A 27050-nucleotide genomic window follows, 5' to 3' on the forward strand; every position below is an offset into this window, starting at 1 on the left:
GGGGAATTATTATCTTCTTTCTCCAAATGGAGAAATGGAGGTTCAGAGAAATTAAGTGATTTGCTCAAAACTAAACAGCAAGATAGAAGTGGAGAGGCAGTGACAACAGTAGGAATGGTGGAGTAAGGACCCCTGAAAAGCTGCTCTTCCGGGCATGAACATGAACACTGGCAAAAATTGTCAAGATAACTTTTACAGAACTCTGGAAATTAACCAAAGGGGAGCATTTATTTATTAAAAAATGGCTGAATCTCAGTAAGCACAGTGAGCTTTGTGGCATTTTCACTTGCCTATTCCTACGCCTTCTCCCCAGCTCCACAGCAGCCTTGAAAACAAAAGGCACCGCATTCACAGTGAAAACCAGCAGTCTAGCAGCCACTGGAGGGGGAAGAAAGGGGTTGGAACTCCCCAGAACACCATTCTCAGAGAATTGTCATTATTTGACATGTCAGGCAGTTCCCTGGAAAACTCTGTTCTAAGGCCTTTTCTTTATTTGACCTGACTCAGAACAGCTTTTTCCGCAGGAACATTTGTCAAAAACAATCAATAGCAGTTGTTTAATATCACAACTGCCTGAGGCAGTGATAACAATTGAGACAAACAAGAAACTAAACAAAAAATTTAGAAGGAAAAAGCTGGGGAATAAGATATTCATAGGAGGCTTTGAAAAGGTCCAACATATTTCTAGAAATCTAGAAGGATGCAAATGGTAAGGCCGGGCAAATGTTCCAGGAAAGATTTAAATAAATTGAGAGACATCTTGTGTTCATGGATTGGAAATTTTAATATTGTTAAGATGGCAATACTCTTCAAATTGATCAATAGATTCAATGCAATCCTATCAAAATCCCACGTGCCTTTTTTGCAGAAACTGACCAGTTGGTCCTAAAATTCATATGGAAATTTGAGGGACCCAGAATAGCCAAAACATTCTTTATTTTTTTTAATTTTTAAAAATTTATTTTATTTATTTTTGGCTGTGTTGGGTCTTCATTGTTGCACGTGGGCTTTCTCTAGTTGCAGAAAGCTGGGGCTACTCTTCGTTGCTGTGTGCAGGGGCTCCAGGTGCGTGGGCTTCAGTAGTTGTGGCTCGTGGGCTCTAGAGCACAGGCTCAGTAGCTGTGGGACATGGGTTTAGTTGCTCCGTGGCATGTGGGATCTTCACGGACCAGGGCTTGAACCCAAGTCTCCTGCATTGGCAGGTGGATTCTTAACCACTGTGCCACCAGGGAAGCTCATCAAAACATTCTGGAAAAAGAAGAGCAAAGTTGGAATCACACTTCCTAATTTCAAAAGTTACTACAAAGCTACAGTAATCCACTTAGCAAAGTATTAGCATAAATGTAGATATATAGATCGATGGAACTGAACTGAGAGTCCAGAAATCAATTATTACACTTATGGTCAGTTGATTTCTACAAGGGTGCCAAGACAATTCAATGGGGAAAAGAATAGTCTTTTTAACAAATGGTACTGGGACAACTGACTATTTGTGTGCAAAAGAATGAAGTTGGAACCCTACCTGTATTAGTCAGGGTTCTCCAGAGAGGAAGAACCAACAGGATATAGATAGACATATAGAAAGAGATTCGTTATGAAGGATTGGTTCACATGATTATGGAGGCCAAGGTGGAGGCCAGCTGGAGGCCCAGGGAAGCCAATGGTGTGGTTCTAGTCCAAACCTAAAGGCCTGAGAATAAGGGAAGCTAATAATGTAAGAATCCAAAGGTCTGAGGACTGCTGGGGCTGATGGTATAAGTCCAATCTGACTCCAAAGGCCCAAGAACTATAAGTGCCAGTGTCCAGGGGAGTGAAAAGATGGATGTCCCAGATTGAACAGAAGAGCAAATTTGCCCTTCCTCTGCCTCTTTGTTCTATTCAGGGCCTCAGCGGATTGAATGATGCTCACCTGATTTGGTGAGGGTGATCTTCTTTACTCAGTCTATGATTCAAATGCTAATCTCTTCTGGATACCCCCTCATGGACACACCCAATTATAAGGTTTTACCAGCTATCTAGGCATCCCTTAGCATGGTCAAGTTGACACATAAAATTAACCATCACATCATATGTAAAAATTAACTCAAAATCAATCAAAGGCCTAAATGTAAGATCTAAACTATAAAACTCTTAGAAGAAAACATAGGAGTAAACCTTCATGAGCAATGGTTTCTTTTCTTTATTTCTGTCCGTGCCACACAGCTTGCGGGATCTTAGTTCCCCGACCAGGGATCGAACTTGGGCCCCCAACAGTGGAAGCCCAGAGTCCTAACCACTGGACCGCCAGGGAGTTCCCTGTAATGGTCTCTTAAATACAACACCAAAAGCATAGCAACCAAAGAAAAAATAAATTGTACTTCATCAAAATTTAAAACTTTTTTGCTTCAAATGATATTATCAAGAAAGTGAAAGACAAATTACAGAATGGGAGAAAATATTTGGAAATTATATATTGATAAGAGACCACTACTTAGAATATATAAAGTACTTACATAACACGATAATTTTAAAAAAAACCAATAATCCAATTTTAAAATGGACAAAGTATTTGAACAGATATTTTTCAAAGAATATATACATATGGCCAGTAAGTACATGAAAAGATGCTCAATATCATTAATCATTAGGGAAATGCAAATTAAAACCACAATGAGATACCACTTCATACCCACTAAGGAAAGCTGTAATCAAAAAGATAGACAATAACAAGTGTTGGCAAGGAAGGATGTGGAGAAATTGAAATCCATCACACACTGCTCGTGGGAATATAAAATGGTTCAGTCACTTTGAAAAACAGTTTGGAGTTCCTAAAAATGTTAAACATAGAGTTACCATATAACTTAGCTGTTCCACTCCTATGTATACTCAAGAGCATTGAAAACATACATTCACACAAAAACTTCATAGAAGCATTATTCAAATAGCTAAAAGTGGAAACAGTCCAAATGCCCATCAACTGATGAATGGTTAAACAAAAGTGGTATATCCATACAATGGAATATTATGCAGTCATTAAAAGGAATGAAGTACTGGTACATGTTATAGCATGGATGAATCTTGATACATTATGCTAAGTGAAAGAATCCAGACACAAAAGGCTGCATATAACCACATGTGATTTCATTTATATGAAGTGTTCAGAACAGGAAAATCAAATCTATAGAAACTGAAAGTAGATTAGTGACTGCTTTGAGTTACTGGGATGTTGGGGTGAAATGAGAGTTGACTGCTAATGGATACAGGGATTCTTTGGGGAATGATGAAAGTGTTCTGAAATTAGAGAGTGGTGATGGTTACACTATTCTGTGAATATTTAAAAACCTCTGAACTGTACACTTTAAAAGAATGAATTGTATGATATGTGAATTACATCTCAATACATTTTTTAAAAATTAAAACAATAAAAGAGATGCAGCCAAGAAGCAGGTATTCTAATTGTAAGATTGGAGGCTCTCCACTGCACTACCAAATGATATGCATTAGCCATCACAAACTACTGTTTAATGAAGACACACAAAAGAAAAGGGACTGCTCTTTTTCCTGGATGATGGGCATGAGTAGTGTGAGTTCTTATACGGTCCTCTTATATTCTCATTGCCCCACTGGGACCCCCACACAGGAAGCTCTTAAGAAATACCTGTTAATTGTATAAATGAACTAGGTGTGTCATTCTGTAAGAGAAAAATCTTGTTGGCAAGATACGTTTAACAAACTCTTTTTGGTAATTGTCATCCCTTCCTGTCTCGGAATGCTTAGGTAAAAATGAGAAGAGCACCAGGGAATCAGAATATTCTGGCAGTTCTTATAGGGGAAAGAAATCGGATTGGAAATCTTCCCATGTATGTGGCTTATCTGGTTTATTCTAAACAAATCTCTAAGAAAAGTTCTTCCCTTACTTCCAGGCATGACGTATTGACTCATTTTATAGAGTTTCAGAAGAGAAATTCAACCTAAGCTATGTTTGTATGAGGAGCTACCAATTATTAAAATACGCTTGTTTCTTTTTTAATGTTAATTTTGGGCAAATAATACATACGTCAAATATACCATATCTGTTTATGTGAAACTCCTAACAAAAAATAAAAATAAGGAAAACAATAACTAATGGTCAAAGTTTATTTCATATTTAAGGACTTAATGGAAATTCTATGATTCTTTGCATTCTGTTTGAATGATAGGGGTTTCTTAGCTTATTTATTATTCCAAGTGTCAATTTATAAAAATATTAAATTCAATGTATGTCTTCTATGTTCAAAGCACTGTGCTAAATATGGTAAGATATATATAAACATGATAAGGGCATGGTAGACACTGGCATCAAGGACATTATAGTCTCCTTGGCAAGGTTTTTCTTGATCATCCCATTGAAAAATTTAAACCTCCATACTACCCTGATCTTCTCTACTCTCGTACATACCTTTTCCCCCCTTAGAAAAATCTAAAATACTAAGTATTTTACCTATCTTTTTTGTTTATTGTCTTTTTCCCCCAAACAGAATATGTTTCATGATGACAGGCATTTTTGTGTGTTTTGTTCATCACTGCATCTCCAATGTCTAGAATGGAGATATTAACGTCTAGAATGGATATATATATTTAATTAGAGGTGCACAAATAAACATCTAATTGGCAAACTGACAAGAGTAAGCAAGATAGTTCAGCCATGGCTAGTGCATGGAGAGATTTCTTGAAAATCAGAAGATGGGTTAATTTTGGGTGTCGGTGATCTTGGACAAGGCATTTTTCTTCACCTATAAAGTGAAGGAATTGAATTATCAGGAAACTCAAATTTTCTCCTCTTACAAATCACCAGCCACTCCACTAAAGAATCTGAGCCCCTGTATGACAGAAAAAAAGTCCATTATTTTCCAAAAACAACATTACATGTGTGTCTGCATTCTGTTACATTTTTCAGGTGTGACAAGGTTTAAGAACGTAAAAATTATAATACCATAAAGAGGAATAAATTTTGTGGCTAGGATTTATAGTGTAATAACTAATAATAATAATGCTATAAAGAGTTAAAATTATAGCGATGCTGTTGAGAATACTTTATTGAGTGCCAAGTGTAAAATGCACTAGTGATAAATTAAAAATTGCGTAATGGTATTAGCAGGAGAGACATCATGTATGTCTCCTGAAAATTACTGATATATTCTTATAATTTACTGTAAAATATTTCATACTGCAGTTATGTAAGGTGTTACCACCGGAGGAGACTGTGTGGGTCTCAAGTGAACCTTTCATGCAGGGAGTGGTTGAAGCACCTAAAGAAACCAGAGAACTGGGAACCTCATTGAGCTTAATGGTGTTTATTGAGGATTTACTATGTACCAGGCATTTTCTAAGGACTTTGTGTTAATTCATTTGATCTTTAAAAAAAAAAGCCCATATTAAAAATGAAAAAACTGAGAAGCTGAAGGTTGTCCAAACCAGGACAGGAACCCAGGCAGCCTAGCTCATTGCCATGAGCCTAAGTACTTCATGATCCTACTCTTTCACTACACATTTTTTTTTTTTTTTGGCTGCACCAAGAGGCTTGGGGGATCTTAAATCCCCACCAGGGATTGAACCCAAGCCCCAGCAGTGAAAGCATCGAGTTCTAACCACTGGACCACCACACCAGGGAATTCCCGTGTATTCTGCTTTCTAATGGGATTTTTCTTTTGGAAAACATGCAGCAGAATTTGGTCCGAGACTTACTATTATAACGATTTATGTATCATGACTGAGTTGGGTGGATGGGTAGGTAACTTGCTCTCCCACCTTAAACTTCTTGAGCAATTATTGCTATCTTTCAAAAAGAAGCTAAGTGTTATGCATGACCAAGTTACCTCAGGTCAGTTTGCAATAGTCCTGAACTGACTGACAACTCGTTGGTGAAAAACCTCTTTGTTCCCTTCCTTTGTAATCAGAAGATACCAGAAAACACAACATCAGGTCTGGTCATGTTCTACTAAATCTCCTCCAATGGCATCTTTTTGCCCCTAGCATAAAGCCAAACTCCCTAATATAGTTTTTATGGCCCTTCAAAATCTGGCCCAGTTACCTTTTCGGCTCATGGCTGACCACTCCCCATTCATTCTCTGTTTCAGGCTTTCCTGTAATTCAGTTTCTTTCAGTTTCTCGAAAGTGCTGAACTCTTGCTCCAGGATTTTTTTTTTTAATTAAAAAAAGTGAGGTAAAATTTATGTAACACAAAAGTCACCATTTTAATCATTTTAAAGTCTATAATTTATGATGTCATGCGACCATCACCACTAACATTGAAAGAAACCTCATAGCCATTAGTAGACACTCAGAATTCTTCCCTACCCCCAGCCCCCAACCACCACTAATCTACACTCTCTCTATGGATTTACCTGTTTTAGACATTTCATATAAATGAAATCATACAACATGTGGTCTTTTGTGCCTGGATTCTTTCACTTAGCATAACGTTTTCAACATTCATCCATGTTGTAGCATGAAACAGTACTGGATTTCTTTTTAAGGCTGAATAACATTCCATTGTACGGACAGACCACATTTTATTTATTTATTTGTTTGTTTGTTTATTTAGGCTGCATTGGGTCTTCATTGCTGCGTGCGGGCTTTCTCTAGTTGCAGCGAGCGGGGGCTACTCTTCGTTGTGGTACACGGGCTTCTCACTGCGGTGGCCTCTTTTGGTTGTGGAGCACGGGCTCTAGGCACACGGTCTTCAGTAGTGGCAGCATGTATGCTCAGTAGTCACGGCACGTGGGCTCTAGAGCACAGGCTCAGTAGTTGTGGTGAACAGGCTTAGTTGCTCCACGGCATGTGGGATCTTCCTGGACCAGGGCTCAAACTTGTGTCTCCTGCATTGGTGGGCGGATTCTTAACGACTGCGCCACCAGGGGAATCCCGAATGGATAGACCACATTTTGTTTATCCATTCATCAGCTGGTAGACATTTGGGTTATTTCCATTTCTTTGGCTATTATGAATAATGCTGCTATGAATATTTGTGTACAAGTTTTTGTGTGAACATATATTTTCAATTCTTTGGGGTATATACCTAGGAATGAATTGCTAAGTCATATGGTAACTCCATATTTAACTTTCAAAAAATTGCTCAACTGTTTTCTTTCCAGGATGTTTTCATTGGCCCCTGGGATAATGTAAAGGTTCCAGGCCTTTAGCATTCATCCTTTCAGGTCCCAGCTTAGACATTACTTTTCCAAGACGCCTTCCCTGGCTGCTTAAGTTGAAATTAGATATCCCTAAATCTGAGGTAAGGAATACTACCCAGCACTCACCATATTACCTTGTACTTGTTTCTTTCTCTCTTCACCAGCACACTCCTAGTCTGTGAATTCTAAGGGTGTTAAGAGGGAATATGTGTATCTTACTCTCTTGCACAGTGCCTGCCATCAGGGAGGCATGCAATAAGAAGCCGTTAGATTGAATAATCACAGCATTTATTCTATTCACAGCAGCCAAAGGCTCTGTTGCATGATTCTTCCACTAACAAGTCTACATAAACTGATTCATGGAGCTGTCACTGAAGGATGATAATTAGTGAATTGTTTATACACATGTATACACATGTACACACATGTATATATATATATATAAAACACTAAAATTCATGACTATTTTAGTGATTGATTCTTTAAGTGTTTAAGAATAAAGTTTAGGGGACTTCCCTGGTGGCGTAGTAGTTAAGAATCTGCCTGCCAATGCAGAGGACACAGGTTCAAGCCCTGTTCCAGGAAGATCCCACATGCCGTGGAGCAACTAAGCCTGCGAGCCACAACTACTGAGACCACGTGCCGCAACTACTGAAGCCTGTGCGCCTAGAGCCCGTGCTCTGCAACAAGAGAAGCCACAGCAATGAGAAGCCCGAGCATCGCAATGAAGAGCAGCCCCCGCTCGCCGCAACTAGAGAAAGCCCGCATGCAGCAACAAAGACCCCACGCAGCCAAAAATAAATTAATTAAATAAATATTTTTTTTTAAAAAAAGGAATAAAGTTTAGGGACCACCTATTATGCCCAGATTGAAATTGCATTAATCTGTACAAATGTTTCAAAAAACAACTGCTACTTTTTGACCAAGTAATTCCACTTCTGAAAATCCTAAGGAAATAATTCTAAATGCAGAAAATGTTTTATGTATAAAGGTTTGCCTGAAAAATTATTTATAAATAATTAAAGATTGGAAACAAGCTCCCTCAATAGGTAATGGAGGAGTGGCTGCATAAGTTCTACAGATATTTAAAATAATGTTCAAGGAGAATCTAGAATAATGTGGTAGAAATTGTAACATACTGTAACTGCAACTATTTAAAGAAGGGGGAAAAATCCCAAACCTATGACAAGAAATATATCAAAATGCTAACACTGGCATGGTTTGTGCTGTGGGCCAATATATGGTTTTTCTCTTCTATTTTATTTTCTAAATTTTAAATGTGATTTTACTGCCATAATAATTTTTTAAGTACAATAAACATTGAAGCAAATAACATGAAAGAAAAAAAAAGTTAAAAGCCCATATCACTAAAAGTGATGTCTCTGATGAAGTTTTTGTTTAGGACGTTCACTTTGAGAGTACAGGGACAGACATTTATAATGCTTTATGAGATGCTGTAGGGCAACTGGCCATTCAGAAGGGTGAGATGGGGGTCATGTTCTTCTCCCCATTTGTCTCCTAGGTCACCCATGGGGCCAGTGAGGGCAGGGTGTGGTCTCTATCTCCATCCTCAGCAGGAGGCTTAGGTCTGGCAAAGAGCCAGGCAAGACATGAAGGCTCAAAAGAGCACCTATTTAGCCCAAATCAACTGAGAAAATTAACTCTAAGGCTCACAGAGATATTGATACTCTTATTTAAAGTTCTCCACATTTCTAATTATTATACAATGCCTGAGGAATGTAGAGCAAAGATCATCCTCAAACTTCAGTGAGCATAATAATCACCAGAGCCTCTGGATTAAGAGAGATTCCCCAGTCCTGACCCAAAAGATTCACATTCACTTAATCTGGGATGGAGTTCAGGCATCCATCATTTTTATCTAACAAGCAAAGTAACGATGCAGATGAGCCATTTCTCACGACATGTGAGAAAACATGCTTTCCATCATCTTCCAAGGTTTGACCTATTTCTAATTCAGAGATGGCCGATTGTAACGAGCTCTGCTATGATAGATGAATTCTGCAAAATTCCCCAAACTACAGTACAGCTGACTCCAGTGACCCCAAATTGGAAGTTTTCCAGAGCACTTCACCTTAGTTTGCTTGCTCTTAGGGAAAAATAGAAAAATAGAGAAAATGCCTATGCTTTAAATTCAAACAAATGTCTTCTGTCTTGTCACCTTGGGACAATAATACAATAGGTGAGCTGTCACTTTTATCGTTTCTAAACTGGCTCCCTTGATAGGCTTGACATAAAAAACAAGCTAAAGAACTACTTTAAGCCTCCTTTCCTAATTCCGAGAAACTTTGCTATTCAGTCACTGTTTGGACTTAGACTTTGGATAAACAATGATAACATCTCATCTGCACTTCAATGTAATTTTATCGTCTTAAAACTTGGAGAGTGCGATGAGAATCTGGCTGTCTGGCAGGGATTCCTCTCTCCCAGAGATGCCCTAGAGGCGAGAAAGTGGGACATCCAAATACTCTGTGTGATCACAGTTCCAGCCCTTGCCAAGTACATGTCCAACTGCTTGGAGTCTGTGATGAAAGGAAAAGGAAATCTATGCTGGAAGCTTTCACCATATTCTAAAGGGAATTTCATTGTATTTGTAGACAGCCTGGAGTTCTACTCCTCCAGCAGATGCGTAATTAAGGCGCAATGATTGGCCAAGAGTCAAAGCCACAAAGTAGAGCCTGTAAGAAAAAAAAAAAATTGCTTCAAGAAACCTGTTAACTGCTCTTCGCTGCTCTTGTTGATACTTTCTTTTAAAACCGTGGTATAAGGTATTGGTCCCTGCGTGCAGGTCCACCTCTTCCCAGCCCCAGAAGGCACCTCTAAGAAGTTGGTGGTTACGGAGGAGATGGTGGGCAACAGACTATAGGGAATGCGGGGTCCTTTGAAAACCGATACCAGAGGGGACACAGGCTCAAGATACCTTTTTAAAACCCAAACGGCTGGGGCTTCCCTGGTGGCGCAGTGGTTGAGAGTCCGCCTGCCGATACAGAGGACGCAGGTTCGTGCCCCGGTCCGGGAAGATCCCACATGCCGCGGAGCAGCTGGGCCCGTGAGCCATGGCCGCTGAGCCTGCGCGTCCGGAGCCTGTGCTCCGCAGCGGGAGAGGCCACAACAGTGAAAGGCCCGCGTACCGCAAAAAAAAAAAAAAAAAAAAAAAAAAACCCAAACGGCTTCTAGGATATACCTGTTGGATGGCACTTGCACCTTTATTTACCTGTCCGGGAAACAGCCAGCCTCTGGCTATCCTTGGTCAGCCCTGTCCCCTTCCCGGATGTTGAGAGCCCGGATTCCGCCGAGTAACAGGCCATTTGAGATTCCCATTGGCGGGAAAGAACCTTATTTAATAACAATGATAACATCCCCTTATTATAGTACATTGCAAGATTATTTGTGGGCATTTAGGGTAGATGTGGTTCAAAAAAGGGATAAGCAGTTATATATTTTTTTAAATTTGGGGTTTGAAATCAAACTTAGAGAAAAGTTGCAAGAACTGTACAAAACTATTTACCCTTTACTCCTATTCTATGTTGATGTTTTACCGTCTTTGCTCTGTACTCCCCTATCTTTTTTTTAATTAATAAGCTTTTTAAGAACAGCTTTAGATTTACAGAAAAATTCAGCAGATAGCACATAGGTTAAAATACCAGCCTCTCCCCTACAGTTTTCCCTATTAGTAAGATCTTACATAGGTATAGTAACTTTATTACAATTAATGAACCAACATTGATTCATTATTATCTGAAGTCTATAGTTTATTCAGATTTCCTTAGTTTTTACCTCCTTGTTCATGTCACTTTAATTTGACTCAGTCCCTCTGAAGCACAGCTGGTAAATGTAAATGTAAGCTATTAAACTGCACCTGGGAAAATAGCCAAGAAATAAAAGAACCTCGCAATTATTTTTAAAAAGATATTCAGTACTATCTGTTATAGTGAGAAATCACCCACATGTGAAAGAGTAGAGAAATGGCTTAGCAAACTATTATATATTAACATAGTGATATACTTTCTGGCTATTAAAAGTGTAAACTAGGGAAATTGTTTTAATATGTGGAGTATGCTATTAATGAAAATAGTGGAAGGTAAAATAAAATATGCATGCTGGTTAGCACTAGTCAGCCCCAAGTTAAAAGGAACCGATGGGACTAGAAATGATTAAAACTTATTACTCCCTAGGTTATATCTTTTGTGAGTATGTTTGAAGTGGTTTAAAAAATATATTATTAAAAAATAAAACTAGAAGCAATTTTCATCTTCAGGAAGTGCTTTAAGTAAAAGATTTATATGATCAGAAAAAAAAATCTTTTGGATTCCTATATTCCCTTCCCCATTCTTATGTAGAATGATAAAGTCATTCTAAGAGATTCTCCCTAGTGATCAAAAAAATAAAGAAAAGAATCAGACCAGTGATACTGACAGATCTAGCCCATTTAAAGTTGTAATCAAGCATAGTAACTGTTCTTCAATCATATCTGGCCCACACCTGTCTCATGTCTCCACAAGCAAACAGAACAGCCACAGGTGTGAGATGGGTGGTCACAGCTGGGAGTTCCCATGAGCAGGCAACCAGTTTCCTGGAGGAGGGACCTCCTGCCTGATAAGTCATGCACCCAGAACACTGGGCAAAAAAAAAAAAGCAGATTAAAAACAAAAGAAAATCATTGCTTCAAGTCAAATGAACACAAAGAATGATTTTTAAAATAATTTAAAACTTAATACTTTTAGGATCTAGCCCTGTATGGAAAAGGAAGTGACATTGAAGCAACATCTGGTCTGCAAATGAATTCTGAGCTGCCCCATTTTCAGCCATCTTAAGACCTAAACTTTTATTTTACCTTGAACTTAATAAATAATACCCAATTCAAATGGAAAAATAACAATATATTAAGCAATAAAATAGGTTGGAAATTTCTATGCACAGTATGGTTTCTTTTTTCTTATAAATTCTGGAAGGATACACACCGAAGTATTATCAGTGATTACCCTAAGGTAGTGAAATTAGGGAAGATTTTGTTTTCTTGTTCTCTTTTCTTTATTTGTGTTATCTAATTTTTTTTACAATAAACATGTATCATTTGTATAATTTTAAAATTCTTTAAAATATGAAATAGATGTAAAATTTATAAAATCTAATCTTTCATCAACTGACTTTCGTTCTGTGTATCTGAACGCAAAGATAGTTGATATTTACAATAATAATCACAAAACATTAATGATCTTAGACGGTTTTTTTTTTAAATAAATTTATTTATTTTTATTTATTTATTTTTGGCTATCTTGGGTCTTCGTTTCTGTGCGAGGGCTTTCTCTAGTTGCGGTGAGCGGGGGCCACTCTTCATCGCAGTGCACGGGCCTCTCACTGTCGCGGCCTCTTGTTGCGGAGCACAGGCTCCAGACACGCAGGCTCAGTAGTTGTGGCTCATGGGCCCAGTTGCCCCGTGGCATGTGGGATCTTCCCAGACCAGGTCTCGAACCTGTGTCCCCTTCATTGGCAGGCAGATTCTCAACTACTGCGCCACCAGGGAAGCCCTAGACGGTTTTTTTAAACCATAAATTACTCTGTGTTTAGTTTTAGTGCTGAGTGTATTTAATTGTAGTTCAGTTTTCTTAAACTATTTATCATGTGAAGTATATGTGAGAAATTCTTATGAACTAGAATAATTTATTATTCAGAGCAATCCATTTCCCAAACTTATCAGATATGGAAGTATTTATTGTGGTACCTTCCCACATCACAAAATACTGCTTAACTTCTATATAAACTTCCTTTTTTTTTAAAGGAACATCAAACAGTTTGTTACTTCAAATCCAGTTTCCATCATAAGCCAGTATCTGGATGCTGTGGCTTTAAATTTATAAAGGATAAGGATTTCTTTCTTTTCTCAGCTTATAGAAAGTAAATAAAGACATAAGGAATTTTGAACCTGAGGAAATACCTCCAAAATGGAATTTGAGTCAGACGCTTAACACAATAAAGAGAAAACGTTAACTCTGGTAGAACAAGAGCAGTCCTGTGCCCACAAACCAGGTGATACTTGTCCACCTGTTCCGTCACTCTGCTTTTCCAGGTGGTCTTAAAGAAGCTTTTAGCAGGAAAACACCTGGACCCAAGAGACCACAGAACGTGTAAGGTGACACACATATAAGGGACATAGGACATAGAGTTATGGTAAGGTGGCACCTAAGACAACTTCTGCCTGCAGATGTGTGTCTGTGTTTAGAGAATTAATCCTTTTCTCAAAGAGTCACAGGCTGCTCGCAGGATGAGGAGTTTTCGCGGTCACTCAGCCTGCTGCCTCATGCGGATGTCTTCCTTTATAAGAATCTGGGGACTTCCCTGGTGGTCCAGTGGGTAAGACTCCATGCTCCCAATGCAGGGGGCCCAGGTTCAATCCCTGGTCGGGGAACTAGATCCCGCATGCATGCCGCAACTAAAAGAAGATCCCACATGCTACAACTAAAGATCCCGCCTGCCGCAACTAAGACCCAGCGCTGCCAAAAATAAATAGATAGATACATAAATAAATACATAAAATATGTTTTTAAAACCTTTAAAAAAGCATCTGGGAGACATCTTAAATAAATACAATAAATCTTGTGGTGTAAGAATGTAAAGCCGGGCCTCCCTGGTGGCGCAGTGGTTGAGAGTCCGCCTGCCAATGCAGGGGATACGGGTTCGTGCCCCGGTCCGGGAGGATCCCATATGCCGCGGAGCGGCTGGGCCCGTGAGCCATGGCCGCTGAGCCTGCGCATCCGGAGCCTGTGCTCCGCAACGGGAGAGGCCGCAGCAGTGAGAGGCCCGCGTACCGGAAAAAAAAAAAAAAAAAAAAAAAGAATGTAAAGCCAATTCAGTTCCCCATTATCCATGCTTGAACATACATGGTGGAGGGGCGTGTTTTGGAGGAACATAGAATATCAACGTTGGTCACTGAAAATTTCAAACAATTTAAAACTCTTAACAAGCAGCAAGTAGTTTTGAGTTTCAACCCCTCTGTCAGTACCTGACTGAAAGCTGCACTTGACAGAGAACAAAGATCAGAAGAGAAAATGAGTGTGAAAGATCATCCATATCGGATACTCGGCTCCTGAAAGAGAGGTGTATACCCCATATGTGAAAAGTGGTTCTAGGATTCAGCTTTCCCAAGATTTCATGATGGGTATCAGAAACTTGCCCAAGAAATCCAGGCCAATATTTCGTGATCTCTCTGCAGTCATAGAAAGATAGCTCCACAGGTAGGCTTAGTATATGTTATTATGAAATGTTACTTAGTTTATATGCCCCATAAGAATAGCTCTTGTGAGAAGATTTGGCCTCACAATAAAGCAAAATCAACCTTCTGTCTTTTTTTCCCCCATTTCTGCTACCCATTAGGACTCTTGTGCATTTTCGTGCCTTTCATCCTGAAGATCTGAGGCCAACTTGATGCTATTGGTATGTTTTTCTCCTTCTTCCCCTTTGCTTTCCTCACAAAAATCAAGGCTCACAGAGATTTCCTAACTGGCATATAACCAGTTAGGGTTAAACTAGGTGGAAAACTAATACTCAGCCAACATCCAAACCCCCAAGGCATGTCTATTCCAATGCAGGTGGATATAGTCCAGCCCCTTCCAGAAAGAAAAATCAATGGGACTCTCCTTGGATCATCAGTTTAGGCAAAGCTACTGTCATCAGCTGAATAGATATTCATTTTGCTTACTTTCTTAAAGTTTATTTTAATTAGAAACTCTAAATACTCTGATCTAGACATGCTTATGTAACTTGGTAATCCTCTTTCCTCAAACCACTAAGGAAATGGGACTATTTCTAGCCCAGTGGCTCCCTGCCTTAGCCCTACTGTGGCTGGCCAAGGCTCATAGGCAGTGAGACCCAGTGTGGGATTGTGGCAGTTGCTTGGTTCACTACAGTTGTCCCTGAAGCACTTCCCTGACAACAAATGATAGGACTTCACGACAGAGCTAATTGTATTTGAGGATATAAATATAGTAGTAAAATCTTCAAGTTCTATAAGAGTAACACTTATGGTTTCAGAAAAAGTGATGGCACAGAAACACCTGTTAATAGCTGCTAGACTTGGGAGTATTCACTCTTCTCAAAAAGAGAAATAGAACACATGGAAAAATTAGACCCTCTAAAAAGAGAGTCCTGTCTTTGACCCCAACAGGCAAGTTGACAAATATCTTTCTCCTTATTTGTCATCATTTTCTTGTTTAATTGAGGCACAATTTGCATACAGTGATGCCTTTTTAAAAAACACAAGTCTTAAAAGTAGAAAAGAGGAGTCAAACTTGGGAGCTAGGAATCAAGAAATACTATACCGAAGAGGATGAATGTTTCAATATGTCAGTAATTTTTAATCCAATTCAGTGAGACTTCATCTTGACAAAGTGGAATTTTGGTTAAAGTTTACTGCATGGTTGAATTTAGTTTATGTCAAATTTCCTGAGTGATGGTAGCTCTACATACACACACACTCAACTCTCCATAAGCCTCGCCCCCTCAGAGCTCTGCCTGGATTTCAATTCCAGGCTAAACCAGAGCTGCTGATTTGACTGATGTTAGTTTACACGACTTCAATTAAACCTAATTCTGTTTAATGACATACTATAATAGCTCATGATTGTTCCACACAGATAGTTGGTCTTTTTCATTTGAAATGAGAAACACAAGCATCTTTTTATATAGAAGCATAATGAAAAATGTTTGACTCTATTGGCAAATCTCATTCTCGTAGCACTGTTTTAATCAACCAGAGAATTCCTTTGTCTTCAGCATAGATTGAAATTTAAAGTGAACTGTATATTTTGAATGGTGTTTAAAATAATAATAGCTAACATTTATTGAGGAGTTACTATGTACCAGGCATTTTTTAAAATTTTTATTTATTTTTTATACAGCAGGTTCTTTTTTTTTTTTTGCGGTACGCGGGCCTCTCACTGTTGTGGCCTCTCCCGTTGAGGAGCACAGGCTCCGCACACGCAGGCTCAGCGGCCACGGCTCATGGGCCCAGCCGCTCCGCGGCATGTGGGATCTTCCCAGACTGGGGCACAAACCTGTGTCCCCTGCATCGGCAGGTGGACTCTCAACCACTGCGCCACCAGGAAAGCCCAATACAGCAGGTTCTTATTACTTATCTATTTTATACATATTAGTGTATTTATGTCAACCTCAATCTCCCAATTCATCCCACCACCACCACCTCCACCTCCCCCGGCTTTCCCCCCTTGGTGTCCATAAGTTTGTTCTCTGCACCTGTGTCTCAATTTCTGCCCTGCAAACCGGTTCATCTGTACCATTTTTCTAGGTTCCACATTATGCGTTAATATGCAGTATTTTTTTTCTCTTTCTGACTTACTTCACTCTGTATGACAGTCTCTAGGTCCATCCACGTCTCTACAAATGACCCAATTTTGTTCCTTTTTATGGCTGAGTAATACTCCATTGTATATATGTACCACATCTTCTTTATTCATTAGTCTGTCAATGGACACTTAGGTTGCTTCCATGATCTGGCTATTGTAAATAGTGCTGCAATGAACATTGTGCATGTGTTTTTTTGAATTATGGTTTTCGCTGGGTATATGCCTAGTAGTGGCACTGCTGGGCCATATTGTACCAGGCATTTTCTAAGGACTTTGTGTTAATTCATATGGTCTTTAAAAAAAAAAAAAATCTTAAAAGTGAGAAAACCAAGAAGCTGACGGTTGTCCAAACAAGGACAGGAACCCAGGCAGCCTAGCTCATTGCCATGAGCCTAAGTACTACATGATTCTACCCTTTCATTACACATTCCCCCACCCCCTGAACCCCCCCACCCCCTGAGAAAGGGATTGAACCCCGGCCCTCAGCAGTGAAAGCGCAGAGTCCTAACCGCTGGACTGCCAGGGAATTCCCTCAATTACACATTTTAAATCATTTGTTTGATGTCAGCAAACACAAGCACATACACTAGCACTGCTGTGCGAAACAGCCTGTACAGGGATTGAATTTATACTCTTAGATCAGTGCCACCTTGAACCTAGACCGTCATCACAGTAGTGAAGTGGTCTAATCACTGAACTGGAGCATTAGAGATGAGAAGAAATGGAGAGATCCTTTTGGATCTCACCTAATTTCTTCTGATTTTTATCAACTAAGTAAGCTCCTCCAACTAAAATTTTCCTTCCTCATTTTTAGACATCCAAACTTATTCACCTTATCTAGCTAATTGAGTCAATATTCCTACTTCCAATATGAAACCAAGACACTACAATAATTTACCTGATCTCTGCTTCTAGTTTGTCTCCCTTACTATAGCAAGAGGAATCTTTACTTTACCCCAGTCTATATAGGTCTACATTAAACTGTCAATGGCTCCCCATTGCCTGGGTCAGTAGTTCTCAAATATGTACAGGAACTTATTATGGTGATGGTTGCACAACTCTGTGAATACACTCAAAACCATTGACCTGTATACTTTAAATAGGTGAATTGTATGGTATGTGAACTATATCTCAAAGTTTTACTTTAAAAAATTTATTGAGGAAATCAAAGCACCTGGAAGTCATGGCACGCTATGTGTAAAATCCTAAAATGTTGAACTAAAAGCAGTTTTACTAGCAGAAAATAACAGTATGGTAGATATTATATAAGATTAAAATTCACTACTTTACAACTATGTCTACAAAAAAGCAAGTGGTTGAGCTAAGATTATCACCAGTTTCTAATGTTTGCCTCTAATATTAAATTGCCATTTGTTCCATTGCCCACCACTGTTTGCCAGCAAAGAAGCATTAACATCAAAGACAAGGAAAATTTGAAAGGGAAACTTTAAAATTGAGTACATCCTATACAATACTTTTTATTTGTCTTCAAATTAAGACTTTAGGAAAGCTTCCATATTTGGAATTACACTAATGTTTTCTGGAGGGAAAAATTTGACAATCCCTGGCTTCCTAGAAAATGCTTATTTTTCTTGATGTATCATAAAAGATACTTTTTTCAACCTGACCTTAAATCCTCTTTCCATCTTCACCTCATTCCACAGCACCTTAGGCTGCCACACAGCAGAAGCCACCTATCTCCCACAGCCATAGGAGCTAAGTATTCCCCAAACACACCCAGCAGCTTTGCCCTCACAGAGGCTTCGACATCTGAGCGGTCCACTGAGGGAGGTTTGTGGCTGGCAGGAGGCTGGGACTGGCAGTCCTCCTGGTCTGTGCTTTGTGACATGAGCAAAAGGGTGACTCCATCAGGTCTGTGCTGTACTCTGCTCTCAACACCCTCTTCTGCCCCACCCCCTCCCCAAATAATATGTTGACCACGTAAGAAGGTTGACCAGAGTCATAGGTACCATACGGGGACAAAGGACAGACGGACCTGATGGATCCTCATAAGAATGAACCTGGAACCCAAGACTGTATCCTAACCATTGAGCAATCAGACAATGTTGTGCTATGAAATCACACACTGAAGCCAAAGGCAAGAATGTGGTAGAACCAACAAAGCTGGTTTCTGTGGAAAGCCAAGATGATTCACCTAAAGATGCCTGGCCTCCCAGTAGCCCGCCCTGATTTTCTTAGCCCAAAGGAGGATATCCTCTGAAATCCTCTGGAGCAATTAAGTTTGTACTTATGACACTCTGAAAAAATTTTTTTTCTTGTATTGAAGTTGTTTTGTCCTCATTCCTGGTACCACCTTTTTTTCCCTTTGCCTCATTTTAAAAGCTTATACCTAATACAATGCAGCTTTAAAAGACATCTTGGGAGTAAGGTATGGTATAAATCAGTCAACAACAAGTCTTGTTAGATTTTAAGTTCAAGAGGGGAGAAGTCATGTCCCATTAACCTTTATCAATCCCACAGCATTAATGAAAACATATTTGTTGAATAAATTGACATTGTGATAACAGTATGGTAAAGTAAAAACATTCTTTGGCTTTTAAAAGAAGTTGACATTTTTATTTTTTTTTCCCCCTGGGAGATCACCGCCTGTACTAGAGTATTCACATAAATGTTTATCTTTTATGTTTAAAAATTTCATCTCTCCTAACCATACACCTGCTGTCTGTGCTTGTAGCTTTTTTTTCTTGATGTGATTTGCCAAAGTTTCATCCCTTTTATAGGTCTTTTTGGAGAAAAGCAACCCTTAGATTTATTTATTCTGCCTAGTTTTTGTTTGTTTTCTAATAGAACAGATATATTTATTTCAGCAAAATTATAAAGTAAAACTACAAAGAAACAAAAATATTTGATACTGAGTCACAATTTTGTAAGGCAGAAAGTTAACAATAATCAGCATAAGTACAATAAATTATAAAGATCTGTTGATATTTTAATGGGGGAAAATAGCCAGAAGAAACACAAAAATAGTTTAAAATACAGCATCATTGCCACAGCACATGAGAACATTTCCATAAAAAATTAACTATTTCCTCTTAGACACTTCATCTTTCAGCCCTCTTTGAATTTACATTCTGAAATCTTGATTTTCTACTTCAGTTTATAAACTAGCCATTCTCTCATTCCATGGACCCACAAAGATCAGTCCCATCACAAGCAAATAAAAGGACCACGTCTTGTTAGAGATACAGCACTTCAAGGCTAATATTTAATCTTAATTGGCAAAATGTTTAGTGCAAATAAAATTATATTTAGCAGCTTAGAAAATTCCTGGTGGGGAGGCATTCACCTCATAACCCTTACTGCATCCCCAGAACAAAATCATTTCTGACTTTTCATGAGTATGAACATTGGCCATTCAAACCTACTGAAAACTACTGATGCTAATTCTGCTGTTTGCTACACAGGGAGTTTCCATAAAAGATGGTTTCAGTCACTATGCAAATGAGCCATACAGTTTTTACATTTGGAAAGTTCCCCTCCGGTTGATGTTTTTTTAAAAAAGCAGGGTCTGAATGTCAGTCACAACTGGACCTTACCCAACTGCTTCTCTGATACGAGGCATTAATCATTTCTTGTGCTGGCCACCAAAGGTTGCATTCAAAGAAAGACCTGACGATGGGGCAGAGGAATCTCTTAAAGCAACTTCTACTCTCCAGTAATAATTTTACTGCACAGATTTGAATGCCAAAAAAAAGGGGGGGGAAAGAAGAGGAGGAGCCATCTGATTTCAAACCTGGTGTTTTCCACTCTCAGCCAAGATTTGTTCTCCAAATGAATGGAAGCCAGAGAGCTCCTAGCCAGAGAGAGGATTTTGTTTGAGCTTCATCAATTCCTTGAATTGCCTCTCTTCTTGTTGGACATCTGTTTCCTCTCTAGCCAAGGCCTGGGGTAGCTGCTTGGGGGAATAGTGTGGCCTGCTGTGCCCAGATCTGTGATGGCAAGGGAAGGAGAAGAACAGCCGGGTTTTAAGCACCTGACTCTGCTCCTCGTCTACGTTCACCGGCCCAAGGACTTGAGCCATCAAAAAGCTTGGATGACCTCTGAGGTCCAGGATGTGCTGACGCAGAATCCAGGGAGATAAACACTAGGTAGGCCATCTCACTTGGCCTCTCGACCAATTCCTCAGCAATTTTTCCATTCCCCCTGGATTCTCTCACTGAATAGCTCAAGGATGGGGGTGTGGAGGCCATGTTGGAGAGAGGGGCTCCCCTCAGTCACTATACTCTTCTCTTTCCCTTAGACTGGGGAATTTCTCATACTGGTTGGCTGACTTCCATTTGCTGTGCTGACTTTTGAGCAGTGCGGCAAAGGAAGCCTTTCGAGTGACATTTCTAGATATTTCCCGGCTCTTGGCCTTCCTGGTGGGGGAAGAGCTTCGAACCAAGGGATAGGTGGAAAAAATGGGCTTGCCCCGTGGGGCTTCCAGTAGCTGCCATACTTCCCCAGAGGTATTACTGGTAAGATACTGCCAAGGCTTCTTCCCACTGCTGTCCCGGACGTTCACACGAGATGCCAACCTTTGCACTAGCAATTTGATGATCCCCTGGTGGCCATGAATGGCTGCAAGGTGCAGCGGGGTATACCCACAACTGGACTTCACATTTACATCAAGAGCAATCCCTGCTTTCTGTGCGCCTGAGACCAAGTCCTGAAGGGCCCTGAGGTCACCGTGTTTGGCTATCCAGTGCAAGGCAGTGTACCCAGTCAAAAAGTCTTTGTGCAAAGCCAGCTGGGGGTCCTCCCAGAACAAAGTCAACACCTGAATCCAAGAGCCACTGGCAAGCTTCACAATCCATTCATGCTCCCTGGCATCAAGAGGGACCAAGGATGACTTGTGCTCGGAAGATCTGGGGGGGATCAAGGCTGCAGGCCTCTCTCCTCCAGGGACCCATGAGCTGTGTGGATGACCACACTCAACAACAGTAGCCTGATTGTCTGCAGGTTTTGGTGTCAAAGCGGCATCCACCCTCGGGCTGGACATTGCTCCCACCTTCGAGGGTTTCCTGGACCGGGGAGGGCGCCGGCTCCTTTTCAGCAAATCCTCCTCGAGGCACTCCTCATCAGAGGAGGACAATTTGGCTCTCTCTGCCCTAGAACTCCTCCTTAGGGATCTCCTTAATTTGGGGACAGGCCAGGGCAAAGGCTGAGGGTGGCCTGCAAGGCCACCAGCTCCTATTGGGACGGGCTGAGAAGGGTGACCATCCTCTCTGTTCCTGAGGCCCTGAAGGCTCCTGCTGGGGCTGCCCTCCTTTGGAGAAGGGGCCCCAGCTGGATTCCTGAGCCTTCTCCCATCTGGGGCTCCCGGGGCAAGGTGCAGCCCTTCTTCAGAACCCCCAGGGGACTCTTTGGGTCCACTGCTGCTCTCCTCACTGCCGTGGCTCTCCTGGTCCACAAAGTCCTCCAGATCTTGTAGGGAGAGCTGACAACGAATGCTACGAAAGACTGCCAGCGGTGACTTCCCGGGCCAGGATTCCGAAACAGCGGGAAAGAGAGAATGAGGGGGAGGAGGGAGATCCGGTGGTGCTGGCTTAGATACCGGGACCCAGAAGCCCGGCTCCGAGGGCAGCTGGGGGAAGTTGTCTGGCAGTATCGACCAGGATCGGATGGGACCCTGGTCTCGGGCCTCGGGTATCTGGGGGTGTCTGGCCACCCACTCTCGAGTGCGCTGCTGCTGCTTCTGCAGGGTCGAATAATGCAGGGAGCCCGGGGTCACCAGCTCGGGCGGCTCTCCGGCGAGAGTGGGGCAGGACAGGAGAGCAGGTGGGGAAGCCCCGCTCCCAGCAGCCTCGACGGTTGTGGGAAGAGAGCGGGGTGCGGCGGACACCGGCGGGGGCTCCGCGGGCGCACCTTCCCGCTGCGGCCTGGGAGCCCCGCGGTCGTCCTGGGCAGGCGGGGCCGGCGCCGGCTTCTCCCAGGCGCTGGCGGTGGCGGTGGCGGGGTCGGGGAGTGAGCCGAGCAGCGGCTCGCTCGGGAGTCCCCCCAGGCCGTTCTGGAGGCATTCCCAGCAGCGGCGGCCCCGCGTCTCGGCCGCCGCGCACCTCGCTCCGTCCTGGGCGGCCGCAGGCACCGGCGCCCTGTGGCCGGAGCTGCCCCTCCGTCGGCTGCCTCTCCGGGCCGCCTCCCGGGCCCCGCTGGCGGGGAGTCCATTGCAACCTGCTTCGGCGGCCGGGTCTGCGGTACCTGCTGGCTCCTCCTCTAGCTCCTTCTCGCGCCGCCGCCGCCGGGGTTGGTGCGGCGGCGGCTGCGGCGGCTCCCCACTGCGCGCGAGGAGCGGGAAGCTGGGCGCAGCTCCCCCTGCAGGGGCGGCGGCCGCGGGCGGGTCTCTGGGTCGCTGCAGCCCCTCCTCCCCCAAAAGGTCCCTGTACCTCCTCTTGAGCACCACGTACTTGGTGCCGTCGGGGTCCTGGCGCACTGCGGCCACCGAGTTGACGAAGCCCTTGAAAAGCTCGCGGCGGCGCTGCTGCTGGCTGGGGGGCGTATCGGGGTCTCGGAGGAAGCTCCTGAAGTGGCTCAGCAAGGCGGCGTTGGTCACTCGGCCTCCGGCCTGGCACAGAAAGTCCAGTAGTGCCTCCTGGCTCAACTCTCGGGCCATCGCTGCCCCGTCGTCCCCTGGCCCCGAGGTGCCTGCGTCTCGCCCTCCCTGCGCTCTCCCCCGCCAACAGAAACCCTGGCCTGGCGTCTGTCACCTGCGCCCGGGGCGGCGCCACCCGCCTCCATCAGCCGCGGCCTGCTTGCAGCCCCAGAACATGTCAAGAGGGCTGCGGGTCCCCCGGGGAGAGGCCCCGGTGCTGAGACCCCGCGCGCAGCCCAGGGTGGGAGAGGGCGGCTCCCAGGCCGCCCCTGCGCGATGCGCGCCTCGCGCAGCTAGTCCCCGCTGCGAAAGTTCCCGGGATAGGTCGGAGTCGGTTTCACCTGCGCCCTGGCGACGCCTCCTCCCCGGCTCTGGGGGAAGGGCCCGGCCCGCCTCCTCCTGTCCCTCCGCCCTCTGAGGTCTCCCCCACCCCTGCCACCCATCCCAGATGAGTCAGGCTGGTCCGAGCCCGGAAGAGCGCCGTAGGTGAGGTCGCCAGCTGGCCAGAGCCGGCAACGTACAGCTCGGCAGGTCGCGCAGCCGCTCCCGGGCCGGGAAATGGAAGGCAGGTAGGCGACCCGCCGCTCCTTCAGGTTTCGGCCACGTAGGAAACGAAAACAATAGAACTGTTCTTGCCCTCTCCTTTCGCTTCGTTAGTCACAGCTGAAGCCGCTGGGTGGGGAAGAAGGTGCAAATTAACCAGCATCTTGCTGTCTCTCCAAAACATACCTTTATTAACGATGTAAGCTATTAATTTCAGATACCCTGAGGCAGTACCGAGGTCGGGGAAAACTCATTTTGCATCCAAAACAAGCCTATCTTGATCTGGGGATACTGCGGGGGCGGCTCCTCCGGACACTGGCTCCTAGGGATCCAAATACACCGAAGTCTGTACCGAAAAGAGAAATCACTCTGAAGATTACAGGTTGGTTACAGGAAAAAGGAAGGCTTTTTCCTTCCTGACAGTCTCACGTTAAGGTGCCGGAAAAATCTAATTTGATGTTGAATTCCCTAGTAACTGAGATGAACAGGAATTACGTCTCGACAGTTATTTGGTGCCTTTGTTTTTATTTAGTCCAAAATTTATGAACAGAGAGATTTGTACAGTCTCTTGTGTTAGCTTGAGTGGTGAAGTCTTTCCCTCCGAATGTGAGGTTTCCTCCACACCTTCAGAATGTTAAGCATTACAGGCTCCTTGACTTGACCCTGCTGCTCCCAACACTGGAATGTCTGCTTGACTCTAATTCTCCACTGCGGGGCCGTGAACTTCCTAATTCCACGTCCATTTGTAGACTAGAGCTTGAAAAACTCTAGTTTCAAAACATTGGCCTCTTCAGGACAGTAGAATCACAGCACGTTTCCTAACAGCTGCTTTCCCCCCGACATTTCACTTGTCCACATGTTGATCCTGCCCTTTCTGTAATAATCCTTCTGGTCTTATCCTGTTTCTTTATCAGTCCTAGTTACATGCCAAAAATACTTTCCTTGTTTTATCTACTTACCTATCTGACTCCACGACCTCTCCCATTCTTTTCTTTAGCTGTCTTCTTATTTCTTTCCTTTGTGACTGGTTGTTTATCCTCAGCCCCAACTGTGACAGCAAGTATGCTTATTTTTTTGGAATGCTCTGTTGGCTATATTTCCTATTTTCTCCTGCCCTGTCAATGCCAGTCTTCCTTCCTGTACTCCCCTCATCTTTCCACTCTTTCTTCTTTTGCTCTACTATTTCTAATTGTTTCATGTGTCCCTGTTCTTTTTGCTGAGGGAGGGTATTGAAAGTATGTTGGCCGCACAATTGTCAACATGTGTTAGCATGGGCCAATATTACTGATACCGCGTAGGCCACGTTAACTGGGCTTTGTTTTGAGTCTCCAACATACCCTGGTACTTTTCCATGAATGAATTGCAGTCCTTGGCTTTAAATTATTTAGGTCAGAAAGAAGAACTGGGAAACATTGTTTTCTATTTTCAGCATTTTCTTGAATCCAAACCCAATACTGGGTTAAGAGGGGGTGAGTGTTTTCCACTGAGATCTCTACCTTAACGTCAAGCCTTTAGAATAGTTATTAAAATAAAGGTTTTGTGTTAATCTTTAGCTTCCTTTTGTGTGTGTCTGTGTTTTTTTGTTTTTTTTTTTTCCCTGATGGAAGCTTGATGGAACTTGCCAGGTGTGTCCACAACTGGGGCAGGAGGGAGTCCAAACAGAAAACTCAGGGGGGCACTGGAGAGTGCAAGTGGAAAGAATCCCCCTTTGGTACTTTCCAAAACTCTGGTTACAAAATGGGGGACTTGTGGCAAGAGGGGGTGATGACATAGAGGTTTGAACTTGAAGCACTTAGGACTAGAAAGAAAGGAAGGGGTCATTAAAGTCATGGTTGTTGAAGTCAGATTATCTTTAGTTGAGGGTGGAATTAGCAGGTCTGGAGGAGTAGAAAACAGGGAAAGGGAAGAAAAAAACCCCATTGCTTTAGCTTTCTGGATGCCCAGGTGGTTTGGTGTCCAGATCTTCTCTCTTCCTTTTTCTCTCTCTTGTCTCAGGTTAAGGTGATAGTCAATTAGAATGCTCTTCACCTTATCTCAGGGAACATTTTTATGCTTCTCTCATGTATAGTTCCTCATCTTCAGAAATATTTGTGGGGCACCTATGTTGCCCTGGTAGTGCTGGAAGTGAGTACAAAGAACACATGCTTGAGAGCTCACTATTTACTGGGAGCAACAAACAAGAGAAATGGCTTAAACTTGTGCGTTAAGTGCATCAGATGCTGGAAAAATTGAGAAGCAGCACATAAAGGAAGAGCCTAGACTCAGTTTGGGGGATTTTGGGACAATTTTCCAATAAGAGGCAACTTGGGGTAGGGGATGTGAGGAAGAGGCAGAGGAAACATTGGTGCAAAAGCACCAAGATCTGGCTCAGCAGAGTCTATCTGGGGAGCTAACTGCAAACAGATCTACCTGGCTTTAAGGAAGAGGATGTGTGAGGATGTGCTGGAAACAAGACTTGCAAAAGTAGGAGGGAGTCAGAAGATGAAGGACCTGGGGAGTGGAGGTGGGGTGGGGAGGGGAGTCTTTGAAGAATTTTTGGGAGGGTAGTGACCCGACCAGATTTGTACTTTAGAAAGATTATCCTGGAGGTAATTGCTGGTTTGGAATCATGACCCATATTAACAAGTAAAAATAGCACTTTGCAGAGCAATAATGAATTTAACCAAATCTAAGACACCATTGACTGTATGATACAGTTTGATTTCAGAGATGTTAAAATGTGTGTGTGTGTCGGGGAAGTGCCGTTTAAAGTAGACGAAATACAGCATGTTTAATAAAATTATATTTTTAGAAAGAAAAGTGTATTGGGAATAAGATTTGAGGATTGGATCGGGGTAACTAACTTTTTCTTTACAGCCTTATGAACTGTTGGCTATCTTACAATGAGAGTATATTCCTTTTTAGTTTGAAAAAGACACTAAAGGAAAAAAAGCCATAAATGAATAACAATGACAAAGGGACAAAAAGCAATATCAGATCTTTAGACTGGAGGAGGGAGATGGAGGCCAGCAGGAAGAACAGTCTGGAAATTACTGAGATGATCCAGAAAAGGGAGCCAAATGTCTAAGTTCAGCAGTGTCAGAGAAAGAGAGATGAATGGATGGATTGGAGAGATAGGAGGCCAAGTCAATAGGATTTGGAGCCAGAGGAGTCTGGGGGTGAGGAGTAAGCTGGCTTCTCTCATGCATCTGGCCTGAGTCTCTGGATGGACGGTTGTAACCATATACACGAATAGTAAATGTAGAACAAAGTCAGTTTTGGAAATGGGAAAGATGATCAATTCAGTTTGGGACATATTAAGTTGAGGTGCCTACAGGCCATAAAACCAGGAATGTCTAGGAGGCAGTTGGCCATATAGGTTGGAGGCTCCAAGAATGTATGACTTCA

At 42.5% G+C, this 27050-nt stretch overlaps 1 protein-coding gene across 1 annotated transcript; it reads right to left on the minus strand.

Moving 5' to 3' along the window:
- Positions 1-20759: 20759 nt before the first annotated feature.
- SOWAHB (sosondowah ankyrin repeat domain family member B) lies at positions 20760-23141 on the minus strand (the record flags this gene model as incomplete). The annotated part of the gene is made up of 1 exon (XM_079700894.1): positions 20760-23141. The coding sequence occupies one exon, from the start codon at positions 23139-23141 to the stop codon at positions 20760-20762; it is 2382 nt and encodes a 793-aa protein (XP_079557020.1).
- Between the last annotated feature and the right edge of the window lie 3909 nt (positions 23142-27050).

Source organism: Hyperoodon ampullatus, assembly GCF_949752795.1.
Source record: "Hyperoodon ampullatus genome assembly, chromosome: 1".
NCBI classification, from domain to species: Eukaryota; Metazoa; Chordata; class Mammalia; order Artiodactyla; family Ziphiidae; genus Hyperoodon; species Hyperoodon ampullatus.